The sequence below is a fragment of the Pipistrellus hanaki genome (assembly GCF_964339955.1).
Source record: "Pipistrellus hanaki genome assembly, chromosome: 16".
Lineage (NCBI taxonomy): Eukaryota > Metazoa > Chordata > Mammalia > Chiroptera > Vespertilionidae > Pipistrellus > Pipistrellus hanaki.
This window is the reverse complement of record NC_140518.1, coordinates 47,382,696-47,396,885: the sequence shown is the minus strand read 5'-3', so window position 1 is coordinate 47,396,885 and position 14,190 is coordinate 47,382,696. Positions and strand designations below refer to the sequence as shown.

General features: G+C 45.1%; 2 protein-coding genes across 9 annotated transcripts in view; one reads left to right on the top strand and one right to left on the bottom strand.

Annotated features, from left to right (window-relative positions):
• Nucleotides 1-14,190, bottom strand: part of SHMT1 (serine hydroxymethyltransferase 1) — a 1,020,383-nt gene that overhangs the window by 80,709 nt on the left and 925,484 nt on the right. The window lies entirely within an intron of this gene.
• The window catches only part of MPRIP (myosin phosphatase Rho interacting protein), a 180,495-nt gene that overhangs the window by 132,676 nt on the left and 33,629 nt on the right, over nucleotides 1-14,190 (top strand). For all 8 annotated transcript variants that reach the window (XM_084861483.1, XM_084861484.1, XM_084861481.1 and 5 more), the window contains one exon: nucleotides 3,492-3,639. In XM_084861483.1, coding sequence (XP_084717609.1) covers nucleotides 3,492-3,639 — 148 coding nt within the window. The remainder of the gene's footprint in view (nucleotides 1-3,491; nucleotides 3,640-14,190) is intronic.

The window sequence follows — 14,190 nt, the reverse complement described above, 5'->3', positions numbered from 1 at the left end:
TAGCATCCTGTTCAGCATCCCCCACCAAGAAAGAGGACTAGCAGAACAGGATCACTGGCGAGAGAAGGAGTGTAGTCTCCCATTGCCTTCCCGCCCGCTTCTCACAGCCCCTCACCACCTGGCCTGCTTCCCATCCCAACAGCTCACCTGTGGCTGGTGCAAACTACACTGAAGAAAAAAGCCTGGGGTAGACAAGCCAGAGGCACTCTTGCAGGGCTGTCTCTTAACTGTTGTAGGAGAGTTTGGGAAGCCTGGAAGATAGGAATATTGACAAGACAGTGCTTAGAGAGACGCTCCCATCCCAACTCTGTAGGGAACTGGTGTTTAGTGGGCATCTAGGTAAGGACTCCAGGAGCACAGCTCCTCAGGAGCTTGGAGAAATAACCTTTTCTTGTCACCATCTCCCACACTCCTAAACTTCCTCATTATGCAGAACACCCAGCAGGCCCTAGCACACAAAGGCAACAATTCCAGGCCCATCTATCCCCTTCATAACCAGAGGCACTTGTGTGCAAGCATGTGGCTGCCAGCACATCCCCTAAGCTTCTCGGCGTTATCCTCTTGGGCTGCTCGCCATCCCTTGGAGCTACACCCCGTAAATCCCCACTTCCCTCACAAGCCCTTGGTCTCGGCAGGCCCAGGATGAGGTGACACTCCCTTCCATGCAGTGCAGAGCTGGGTCTGGGCTGCAAATGCTTTGCTGCTGCTGAGCAAGCTGCCAAGGCTGTGCTCCCAGCAGCGCACTCCTCCAGGTCTGACGGGAAAACATAAGTTTGCTCTGTGTAGGCAGCACATTCTTACCTCTGTGACAGCACAGCACTCGCACAGGCAAGCCCGTGTGGTGGCCAGCAAGCACGCAGGCCGAGAGGCCACCTGCACTGTGCTTGTCCTGGGTCAGTCCGAACCCATCGTGAGTCACAGGAGAGCTTCCAGGGCTCTTTCCCGGAAGTGCTCTGTGGCAGTCGGTGCCTGCGATAGCAGTGCTCAGGTGGGGCTTTCAAAGTAGTTTGCACAAGCACTGCCTTCGCTACTCACAGGGCCCCACAACTTTTCACAGCACCCAGCAGGTCTCTGAGCAGGTGCCTGGGCGCGCACACAGCTCGGGCACACAGGAGCCAGAGTGTTCCTCCGCCACAGCAAGCTGCTTCCTGTCAGTTCCACCAGAGCCTCCTGCACGGTGAGGCTATTCCAGCTCCCATGGCAGTCAGCGGGGCATAGATAAGGCTTTGACCAAAGTGCTGGCATCGTAGCACCCATTAGGAAGCCATCAGGAAGGATAACACTGCCTTGTGTTGACAAAATGGCCATAGGTGGTGCTGGGACCCGGTATCCCCTTGCCTTGACATAGGTCCATGGTATTCTCATTGACAACCTTGAGACACACAGAAATTTCAACCAAATAGCACTCTCCTGGGGACCCAGATGCTATGACTTTGTGCAGATTTTTGCCCAGGTTGCAGAGATTGGGATCTGGACTTGATGGCCACTCTACTATAACCACAAGCTGATGCCTTCCCTCATGATTCTGCATAGTAGTCATTGATCCAGGAGATTATTGGCTTAAAAATTAAAATTTGTTTATTGATTTTTTTTAACACATGCTTTCCACAGGAGCAGCCAATCTTTAAAGACACCTCTGAGTTTCTATAGAAAGAATTTTGACTATTATTTAGCTATTATACTAGAGGCCCAGTGCACGAATTTGTGCACCAGTGGGGTCCCTCGGCCTGGCTTGTGGAATCAGGCTGCAACCTGTTCTCTGACATCTCCCGTGGGGTCCCAGGTTGTGAGAGGGCACAGGCCAGGACAAGGGACCCCACCGGTGTACAGTTGGGGCCGTGGAAGGACTGCAGGAGGGCTCCAGAGCATGTCGGGCCAGGCTCACTCAGTCCCCTTCAGCTAGACCCAAGCAGCAAACTGATTGACTGGTTGACTGTCTGCCCCTTGGTGGTCAGTGCATGTCATAGCAAGCAGTTGAGCAGCATTAGCATATCATTAGCATATTATACTTTGGTTGAACGGACACCTGGACACTTAGCATATTAGACTTTTACTATATAGTATTCTAAAGCACTCAAATCAAACTAATACTTACGAGCTCTACTAGCTATGTGTTAACTGAGAAGCCATATGTGAACCAAAGCGCATGGGAGAGAAGATGATGGGCTCTGAGCATGCAAGGGCCCGAGGGTTCCTCCAGCATCCTTTGGTGTGAGGTGGTGGAAGGAGACCACTGGCTGCCAGAAGGAGCCTCTGGGAAAAGTGATTCCCAGTTAATGGTGAACACAGTTAAAACCATATGCCCAGTGCAGCAAGTCTGCAGTGAAATCCAAACTCTGGCCATGAGTTTGGAAACACTGCACTGAGGCCCTCAGGAAAGCCTCACAGTTGCTGCGGGGGGCCCAGAACCCGGGTGGGTTTGTTTGTTTTTCTTAAATGCATGTGCAAGAAGATCAACCAAATAGTATAGGGTTGGGAGGGAGGAGCCTCCACTTGCATTTGGAATGGATCATAGCCACATTCCTCCACTTTTAAAAAATCACTGGGAGGCCTGATTTCTATTCAGAAACAGATTTTGCAAGGGATTTAGACAAAGTGTGGTTCTGTGCACAAAACAGCTACACAGACCTCCTTGCATCTGTGGTGCACACTCACCTGCCCTGTTAAGACCAACTGATAAGCCAGGCCTGGACTTCCCAGTGTGGCATGTGGGATGGTTCAGTCCCTTCTTAGGGCATGCCTGTGTTCTTCCCCTGCACTCCCGTGTGCCCATGCGATAAACCGCCTCAGCCTGTAACGGGCGCAGACAAGTCGGAGAGCAGTTTTTCTGGTATGTGTCCCAGTGAAGTTAGTGGAGTCACTAATTACTGCCCTCTGTACTCCTTCAAAGGAAATAGAAGGAAGATAGACTGGGAGGGAAGAGAGCATGTAGCCTAATATAACCCCTCGTGGACACTGCAGAGGTGTGACCAGGTGAGGGTGGCTAGCTTGTCAGTGCTGGGCCAGCCCCGTGGAGCCCTCCAGCTCACAAAGTCATGACTATGACTTATTTGTGAAATGCCCAGTTTGTGACTGACACTGTGCTACTCACTGTGTGAACTCAAACAAGACACAGCCAGCCTCTGCAAATTCATTCTCTTCTCTCCCTCTCATCAGTCCGACCTGGCAGTAATTCTATCAGGGCCAAGAATTGACTGGTTAGATTCCACTGCAGCTTCCCACCCTCAATACCAGCTCATCCACAGGATTTAGAACAATCATAGAAATAAGACAATTTATAGATGTAAACACCCTTTTCTAAGTGCTCTGATAGCATCAGTGAGAGTCTCCAGACAGCTGTCAGATGGCCCCACTGGCTCAGTGCTCGCCTTCAGAGAGCATATTCCTCTAGAAGAGAAAGCCTGAGAGCAGGCGGGCTGCTGGCTTATCAAACCGGGCCCCTGGCTTAGAGGTGGCGAAACAAACTGATCAAGCTCCTTTGCGTCCTGCAGGCCACATGCGAGCGAGGGTTTGCGGCAATGGAAGAAACGCACCAGAAGAAGATTGAAGATCTCCAGAGGCAGCACCAGCGAGAGCTGGAGAAGCTGCGAGAGGAAAAAGATCGCCTCCTGGCTGAGGAGACTGCAGCCACCATCTCAGGTGGGAGCGGCACGGTGGCTGGCCTAGCCAGAGGCCAGGGCGGGGAGACTCCCAGAGCTGGCGGTACAGCTCAGTTAAGACTGCTCTTTGTGCTGTCATTTGGTTAAGATTTAAGCTTCATTATTCAAGGATATTTTATTTTAATTTTCAGTTACAGTTTACATTCCATATTAGTTTGTGTTCGTTTCAGCTGAATAGTATAGTGGTTAGACAGTCACTTTACAAAGAGTTCCCCCCAATACCTCCAGTCCCCACCTGGCACCACACAGTCATTACAATATTATTGACTGCTCCCTATGCTGTACCTTACATCCCCGTGACTATTTTGTAACTACCAATTAGTACTTAATCCCTCCACCTTTTTCACCCCGTCCCTGAACCCTCTCCCATCTGGCAACCATCAGTCTGTTCTCTATATTTATAAGTGTGTTTCTGTTTTGTTGTTCACTTATATTGCTCTTCAGATTCCACATATAAGTGAAATCATGGTATTTGTCTTTCTCTGATTGTCTTAGTTTACTTAGCATAATACCCTCTAAGTCCATCCATGCTATTGCAGATAGTAAGATTCCATTCTTTTTTATGACGAAGTAATGTTCCATATTGTGTGTGTGTGTGTGTGTGTGTGTATACATATATACCACAGCTTTCAGCCAGGCATCTATTTGTGGGACTTGGGTTGCTTCCATATCTTAGCTAGTGTAAATAATGGTGCGGTGAGTATAGTCATGCATAAACTTTTGAATTAGTGCTTTGGGTTTCTTCAGATGCATACCCAGAATAAGAATCATTGGGTTATAAGGAAGTGCCATTTTTAAATTTTTGAGGACCCTCCATACTGTTTTTCATAATGCCTGCACCAGTCTACATTCCCACCAGTAAGACACAAGGGTTCCCTTTTCTCCCCATGCTTGCCAACACTTGTTTGATTTACTGACGGTAGCCATGCTGACAAGTGTGAAGTGATGTCTCATTGTGATTTTAATTTGCGTTTCTCTGTTGAATAGTGACTTTGAGCATATTTTCATATATCTATTGGCTATCTTTATGTCAATTGTCTTTGGAGAATTGTCTGCTCAGGTCCTCTGACCATTTATTAATTGGATTATTTGGTTTGGGGTGTTGAGTAGTATGAATTCTTTATAAAATTTTGGATGTTAACCCTTTATATCATTGGCAATATATTCTATTCAGTAGGTTGTCGTTGAATTTTGTTGATTTACTTTGCTGTGCCAAAACTTTAGTTCTATGTGGTCCCATTTGTTTATTTTTTGGTTTGTTTTTCTAGCCCAAGGAGATATATCAGAAAAAAAATAAGAGGAGTATCTGATATTTTACTACCTGAAATATTACAGAATTGTAAAAATTTTGGATATTAACCCCTTATTAGATATGTCTTGGTAAATATCTTCTCCAATTCAGTAGATTGTCTTCATTTAAAAAAATATATTTTATTTATTTATCTGCCAGGGCCAGCCTGACAGGTGAACTGGGCTGAGGTAGGGAGGTGGGAATTAAGAAAAGAAAGATGAGAAAGCGGGATCTGGAGGGCTGCAAGCCATTGACAGACTGCAGCAGCTTTATTAACTGTGTAATGCCTTTTATACACAAACACTGAATGGGAGGTCAGTTAAGAGGAATGTACTCTTTGTTCCTCTTAATCTCTAAGGGAGAGATAAAGCAGGAAGGCAAATTTTCGTTACAGCAAATCTCAGTAAATAGTTACAGACTTTCAGTAAGCCGTGAAAGGTTGCACTCATTCTACTGATAATTGGAAATCATCCAAACAAGCCTGGGAACACGTGTGGGTAGGGGACTGACTCTTATCAGTCCCTTCGTGTGCAAGGACTCTGTCAGCTTACACACGGTCTCCAGCATTTATCTATCTATCTATCCATCCTCACCTGAGAGTATGCTTATCGATTTGAGAAAGAGAGAGAGAGAGAGAGAGATAGAGAGAGAGAGAGAGAGAGAGAGAGAGAGAGAGAGAGAGAGAGAGAGAGAGATGGGGGGGGGGGGGAGAGACACAGACATCATTTGGTTGCCTTCCATACATACTCTGAAAAAAGATCAAACACACAGCCTTTTGGTATACAGAAGATACCCCACACAGGCCAGGGCAGTATTTTTTTAATTAGTATTAAATCGTTATTGTTGGAAGTATTACATTTCTCCCCCTTTTCCCCCATTGACCCCCTCTAGCCCGCCTTTACCCCCACCCCAGTTTTTCACCACCCTATTTGTCTGTGTCCATGGGTTATGCATATATGCTTACAGGGTTTCAATTAATTATCTCCCATCTACCCCACTCCCCCGCCTTCCCTCTGAGATTCTGCACTCTGTTCCATGCTTCCATGTCTCTGGATCTATTCTGTTCATCAATTTATTTTGTTAATTAGATTCCACATATGAGTGAGATTGTGTGATACTTGTCTTTCTCTGACTGGCTTATTTCACTTAGCATGATAGCCTTCAGATCCCTGCATGCTGTCTCAAAGTGTAAGAGATCCTTCTTTTTCACTGCTGCATAATATTCCATTGTGTAAATGTATCACAGCTTTTTATCCACTCATCTGCTAATGGGCACGTGGGCTGTTTCCAGATCTTAGCCATTGTAAATTGTGCCGCTATGAACATAGGGGTGCATATAGTCTTTCTGATTGGTGTTTTGGATCTCTTAGGATATGTTCCTAAAAGTGGAATCACTGGGTCAAATGGGAGTTCCACATTTAATTTTTTGAGGGAACTCCATACTGTTTTTCATAATGGCTGCACCAGTCTGCCTTCCCACCAGCAGTGCACTCCTCATCCTCGCCAGCACTTGTCATTTGTTGATGGTAACCATTCTGACAGGTGTGAGGTGATGCCTCATTGTCATTTTAGTTTGCAACTCTCTGATGAACAATTTTTCATAGGTCTCTTGGACATCTGTATGTCCACATTGGAGATTTTTTTAATTGGGTTGTTTGTCTTCCTTTTGTTAAGTTGTATGAGTTCCTTATATATTTTGATCTTTTTTCAGAGTGTGTATGGAAGGCAACCAAATGATGTTTCTCTCTCTCTCTCTCTCTCTCTCTCTCTCTCTCTCTCTCTCAAATCAATAAGCATACTCTCAGATGAGGATAGAAAGTGGGCTTTCTTGTTGTTTTGTTGATTGTTTCTTTTGCTGTGCAGAAGCTTTTTATTTTGATGTAGTCCCATTTGTTTATTTTCTCCTTAGTTTCCTTTGCCTTAGGAAATGTATCCATAAACATTTTCTTATAAGAGATGTCTGAGATTTTGCTTCCTATGGTTTCTTCTAGGATTTTTATGGTTCCACAGCTTAAATTTAAGTCTTTTACCCATTTTTAGTTTATTCTTGTCTATGGTTTAAGTTGGTGGTCTAGTTTCATTTTTTGTGTGTGTATCTGTCCAATTTTCCCAACACCATTTATTGAAGAGACTGTCTTGACTCTATTGTATACTCTCGCCTCCTTTGTCATATATTAATTGAGTGTAATGGCTTGGGTTGATTTCTGGGGTCTCTGTTTAGTTCCATTGATATGTATGCCTGTTCTTATGCTAGTACCATGCTGTTTTGATTATGGTGGCTTTGTAGTATAGCTTTATATCTGGTATTGTGATTCCTTAAACTTTGTTCTTCTTTCTCAAGATGCTGCAGCTATTCCAGGTCTCTTTTAGTTCCATATAAATTTTCGAAGTATTTGTTCTAGATCTGTAAAATATGCTGTTGATATTTTAATAGGGATTGCATTGAATCTGTAGATTGCCTTGGGTAATGTGGACATATTATGTTGATTCTATGACTCATTGAACGCGTTATATTCTTTCACTTGTTTTTTTTTTTTGTGTGTGTTTTTTTTAAATATATTTTATTGATTTTTTACAAAGAGGAAGGGAGAAAGATAGAGAGCTAGAAACATCGATGAGAGAGAAACATCGACCAGCTGCCTCTTGCACACCCCCTACCAGGGATGTGCCCGCAACCAAAGTACATGCCCTTGACCAGAATCGAACTCGGGACCTTTCAGTCTGCAGACCGACGCTCTACCACTGAGCCAAACCGGTTCCAGCTTCTTTCACTTGTTTATATCTTCTCTCTCTTTTTTCAATGTCCTTTAGTTTTCCCAGTACAAATCTTTTATCTCCTTGGTTAAGTTTATTAATAAGTATCTTAATTTTTTTGGTTGCCAAAGTAAAAAGGAATGTTTCTTTAGTTTCTCTTTCTGAGAATTCATAATTAGTGTATAAAAAAGCCATCAATTTTTGGGTATTGATTTTGTATCCTGCTACATTGCCAAATTCATTTATAAAATCTAGTAGGTTTTTGGTGGAGTCTTTAGGATTTTCTATGTATAATATCATGTCATTTGCGAAAAATGTGTTTTACTTCTTCCAATTTGGATTCCTTTTATTTTTTCTTCTTGCCTGATCACTGTGAGTAGGACTCCCACAACTATAAGAGTGGTGAAAGTGGACATCCCTGTCTTGTTTCTGTTCTTACGGGAAATGCTTGTAGTTTTTGCCCATTGAGTTTGATGTTGGCTGTAGGTTTGTCATATATGGCCTTTATCATGTTGAGATATGCTCCCTCTACTCCTACTTTGCTGAGAGTTTTTCTCAAAAAAAGGGTGTTGAATTTTGTCTAATGCTTTTTCTGTCTATTGATGTGATCATGTGATTTGTGTCTTTCAATTTGTTTATGTGATGTATGACATTGATTTATAAATATTATACCAGCCTTGCATCCCCAGAATAAATCCTACTTGGTCATGGTGTATGATCTCTTTAATATGTTGCTGGATCCGCTTTGCTAATATTTTGTTGAGTATTTTAGTACCTATGTTCATCAGGGATATTGGCCTGTAATTCTGTTTCTTTGTGTTGTCTTTATCTGATTTTGGAATTAGTATAATGCTGGCCTCTTAAAACGAGATTGGAATGTTTCTTCCTCTTGGATGTTTTGGAATAGTTTGGGGAGGATAGGTGTTCTTCTCTGAATGTTTGGTGAAATTCGCCTGTGAAACCATCCATTCCTGGGATTTTGTTGGCTGGGAATTTTTTTTATCACTGCTTCTATTTCATCAGTTGTTATTGGCCTATTCAACTGGAGTGCTATGAACTTTCCTTTCAGGGCTGCTGTTGATGTGTCCCAAAGATTTTGGGTGGTTGTGTGTTCATTTTCATTGGTTTCCAGGAAGTTTTTTTTTTATATGTTTATTTCTCAATCTCAGTGGTAACCCATTCATTGCTTAATGACATGCTATTTAATGTGTCTGAATGTTTTCCAGTGTTTTTACTGTAGTTGATTTCTAATTTCATTTCACTGGGATCTGAGAAGCTGCTTGACAAGATTTCAGTCTTTTTGAACTTGTAGAGACTTGTTTTGTGTCTAACATGTGGTCTCTCTTTGTGAAGAACCCACATGCACTTGAAAAGAACGTATATTCTGCAGCTTTGGGGTGAAATGTTCTATAAATGTCAATTAAATTCAATGGATACACTGTCATTTAGAGTCAGTATTTCCTTGTTAATTTTTTATGTGGAAGATCTAATCCAGTGAAATCATTGGGTGTTAAAGTTTCCTACTATGACTGTATTGCTGTCGATCTCTCCTCTAGAGGTAGAAGATTTTTTATATATTTAGGTTCTCCTATATTGGGTACATAGCATGTAAGTTTGCCAGGATTATAGCCTCATGTTGGATTGATCCCTTTAGTATTATGTTGTATCTTGGGCTGGTCTTCATTTTGAAGTCTATTTTGTCAGATATGAGTATTGTTACCCCAGCTTTTATTCTTTTTCATTTGCATGAAAAAAATTTTCCCATCCCTTCACTCTCATCTTAAGTGAGTCTTTTGTTCTGAGGTAGTCTCTTATAGACAGCATATAGTTGGGTCATGTTTTAGAGGCTCAATGAACAAAATTCGTGCAGGGGTGGGAGAGTCCCTCAGCTTGGCCTGCGCCCTCTCACAGTCCGGGACCCCTCAGGAGATGTCCAACTGCCAGCTTAGGCCCAATGCTGCTTACCTGCCTGCTTCACTCACTGCTCCTTAGCACTGCCATGGAGATGGAAGAGGCTCCCACCACTGCTGTTGTGCTTGCCAGCCGTGAGCCTGGCATCTGGTGCCAGTCAGTCAGCTGAGCAGCACTCCCGCTGTGGGAGCACACTGACCACCACAGGGCAGCTCCTGCATTAAGCATCTGCCCCCCGGTGGTCAGTGCACATCATAGCGACTGGTCATTCGGTCACTTAGCCTTTTATATAGATAGATAGGTACTTATTAATTGCTATTTTAATTCTGTATGCCTAGGTTTCTCTCTCTATTTATCGTTCTCATTAAAGAAGCCCTTTAGCATTTCTTGTAATGCTGGCTTAATGTTGATGAACTCCTTTAGCCTTTTTTGTTGGTAAGCTCTTTATTTCACCATCTATTTTGAATGATAACCTTGCTGGATATAGTAATCTTGGTCTCAGATCCTTGCTTCCCATTACCTTGAGTATTTCATGCCATTCCCTTCTGGCCTGTAGAGTTTCTGGTAAGAAATCAGTTCTCAGCCTTATGGGAGTTCCTTTGTAGGTAGCAGTTTGCTTTTCTCTTGCTGCCTTTAAGATTCTCTCTTTGTCTTTAATTTTTGGCATTTTAATTGTGATGTGTCTGAGTGTGGGCCTGTTTGTGTTCTTCTTCATGGGATTCTCTGTGCCCTGTGAACTTGCGTTACTTTTTTCTTCACCAGGTTAGGGAAAGTTTTCTGCCATTACTTCTTCAAACACGTTCTCTGTCCCTTACCTTTCTGCCTCTGCAAGCTCACCTGCTATTCAAATATTGTTACATTTTGTATTGTCCCACAGCTCCCTTGAGCTGTCCTCCTTTTTTAATTGTTTTTTTTCTTTTTGGTTCTCTGATTGAGTGATTTTTTAAACCCTATCTTGACTGACCCAATCCTCCTCTTTCCCTAATCCCTGTACATTCCTTCCAATGTGTTCTTTATTTGTACTATGTCATTCTTTATTTCTGTTTTCATGGTTACTCTATCTTTTCTCATGCATCTTTGCCATTATTATTCTCAATTCTATATCAGATAATTTTCTTATCTCCATTTCATTTATCTCTTCCTCTGGAGGATTATCTTGTTCTTTATTTGGGGGTTGTTTCATTGTTGCCTCATTTTGGATGCTTGTTTGGGTTTGTGACTATGTATTGGGTAGATCTGCTATGCTTATCAATCTTCAGTGCAAGACAGTGTCAAACGCTATTTCTGACTAATCTAAACTTAGATCAGGCAGAGATTTCAAGTGTCCAGATATTGCCTCTGCCTGCAGACTGAATTCAGTCTTCAATAGCCTTCAGGCAATTGTCCACAGGTGTGATGAGAGTTTTTCCAACAGGGTGGGGTAATTGCTTCTGCCTGGAGGCTAATTGTTATTCTCAGTCTGTTAATGGGCCTCAGAAATTCCACACTGTGGAGCAAGGTGTTTTCCAATGGGATGAATCAGCTATCTTCCCCACCACCAACACCACCAACACTCCCAGGCTAAGCCACCCACATAGCAATTTTCTTGTGTGAAAGGTGACTTCTGCAGAGTGAGGGAATGACTCAGCACAGGAAAAATAGACATTAATAAATACAGTAGTCTGCCTTTTGAGACAAATCCCCCAGATCCCCCAACCGTGGCTTTCACTCACACAGCTCCAGTCCACTTTGCCCTCCCTCTGCCAGAGCACAAAGTGAGTAGCTGCACAGAGAATTTTGTGTGTTGGCCCTTTAAGAGGATGCCTGCATTTCCAGCCATCTCTCCCTGGCAGATAGCAAGGATCTGCTGCTTTTCATAGCCAGATGTTAAGAGTGTACCCTTCTCAGTTCTGGTGCTCTCTGCTGTGGGGTGCAGCTTACAGTTTAGACCCAAGAGTTCTTAGTGGCAACCCCCCACAGCTGAGATACCTCTTCAGACCTTCAGCTGCTGTCTGTGGGAGCCCATCAGCACTCTTGTGTCTCTGCCCCTCCTACCAGTCTCTCTGTGGTCTCCACTCTCTATTCTTGGTTATCAGGGTTCTCCAGCAAGGCTTCAGTTGATTATTCAGGAAGTTTTTCTGTATTTCAGTTGTAATTCCAGTTTGCTCCTAGGAGTGTGTGTGTGCACATACTCCACCACCACTTTAAATCTCTGGGCCACCCTTTTAATTTTTTTATTTTTAAATTATAGTTGATATACAAAATTATATTAGTTTCAGGTGTACAACCATGTGATTAAATATTTTTCTGACTTTCAAAGTGATCATCCCAATAAATGTAGTACCCATATTACACCGTATATGTACTCATTAAAATATTATAGACTATATTCCTAATGCTATACTTTATATCCCTATTCTGTAAGTACCAATTTGTACTTCTTAATTCCTTCACTATTCTCACTCAGTCCCCAACCTCCCTTCTGTCTATATATGAGTCTATTTCTGTTCTGCCTGTTTATTTTGTTTTTAAGATTCCACATATAAGTGGAGTCATGGTATTTGTGTTTTCCTGATTTATTTCACTTGTGACAATATGTTGCCAGTGGTAAGATTTCATTTCTTTCTCTTTTTTTATGACTGAGTTACATATTTCACTAGGGGCTCAGTGCACAAATTCATGCACTTTGAAAGGAACTGCCATGAGACTGCGGTGGGCACAGGAGTGGGCCTCAGCCCATCCTCTACACCCCTGCCCAGCCCCTCCAGCTGCAGCCCTAGCTCCCGTGTCTGCCGGCAGCCCTGCTCCTACCACCACAGCTCCTACATGCTGACAGTGCCAGCTCTGCTTGCACCCTCTGGCGGCACAGAGCAATTGGGGCCAGCACCGTCAGCGGGTGCGAGTGGTGGCTGCTGCCCTGATTGCGGAGGGGGAGGTGGAGAAGCCCTCGGGGGTGATCAGCGCCAGCAGCCACCACTCACCCCCACTGACAGCAATGAGTAATCAGGGCTGGCACCAGGCACCAGGCACTGGCAGCGGGTGCAAAGGGCAGCTCCAGCACCTGCAGCGGGTGTGAGTGGGGCCGGTGGGGCCAGTGCCAGGTGAAACCACAGCACTGGTTTCAAAGATGGGAGCAAAGAATTTTAAGTAATCACCAGAGGCTCACCTCGATGACAGCAACCAGCACCCTGCCTTGGTCTGGCGCCCCCACTTACCTGCTCCACCGTCTTGCCATGGCCGATGCCCATCGTGTTCCATGTTCTGCCACCTGTTGCCAAGGCCCACCATGTTCCCTACACACCCCGTGGTGGACAGCGCACATCATAGTGACCAGTTGTTCAGTTGTTCCACCGTTCAGTCTATTTGCATATTAAGGTTTTATATAGATAGACTAGGGGCCCAGTTCATAAATTCGTGCACCTTGAAAGGAACTATGGGATGCAAGGCTGCAGTGGGCATAGGAGCAGGTCTCCACCCATCTTCCATGCCCCCACTTGCTCCTCCTGCTGCGGCCCCCAGTCCCCTGTCTGCCAGCAGCCCTGTTCCCACTGCCACTGCTCCCACAAGCTGCTAGCGACAGCCCCACTCGCATCCACTGATGGCGTGGAGTGATTGGGACTGGCGCCAACAACAAGTGCGAGTGGGGCTAGTGCCCTAAGCAGGTGTAAGTAGCAGCTGCTGCCCCGATCACCCCTCAGGAGCAGGGGGAGGTGGAAGCGCTCAGGGGCGATCAGTGCTGGCAGCTGCCACTCGCACCCACTGTCAGTGCTGAGATATTGGGTCTGGCACTGGCAGTGGTTGCAAGCAGCAGCTCCAGCAGCAGGTGGAAGCGGTGGTGGAGAAGCCCTGAGAGGCGATCAGGGCTGATGCCAGCAGCAGGTGTGAACAGCGGCTCCAGTGCTGGTAGCAGGTGTGAGCACTGGGCAATACTGAGGGATGTGGGAGCAAAGAATTTTCAGTAACCACCAGAGACTTGCTCCGATGACAGCAACTGGCACCCCACCTTGGTCTGGCACCTCTGCTCACCTGCTCCACCATCCCACCATGGCTGACGCCCACCAAGTTCCACATGCATGCCCTGGTGGTCAGTGGACATCATAGCGACCAATTGTTTGCTTGTTCTGCCATTCAGCCCATTTGCATAACTGGGTTATACATATATAGATTATAAGCCCAGTGCACAGTGGGTGTGTCCCACAGCCCAGCCTGCACCCTCCAATCTGGGACCCTTCAAGAGATGTCCAACTGCCCTCTCATAATCCAGGACTGCTGGCTCCCAACTGCTTGCCTGCCTGCCTGATTGCCCCTAACCACTTCTGCCTACCAGCCTGGTCACCCTTAACCACTCTCCTGACAGCCTGATTGACACCTAACTGCTCCCGATTGCCCCTTACTGCCCTCCCCTGCCATCCTGGTCACCTCTCACTTCCCTCCCCTACAGGCCTTGTCCCTCCCAACTGCCTTTCTCTGCCAGCCCAGTCACCCTAATGTTCTCTCCTACTGACCTGGTTGCCCCCAATTATCCTCCTCTGCATGCCTAGTCCCTCCAAACTGCCTTCCCCTGCTGGCGTGGTCACCCCTAACTGCCCTCTTGCC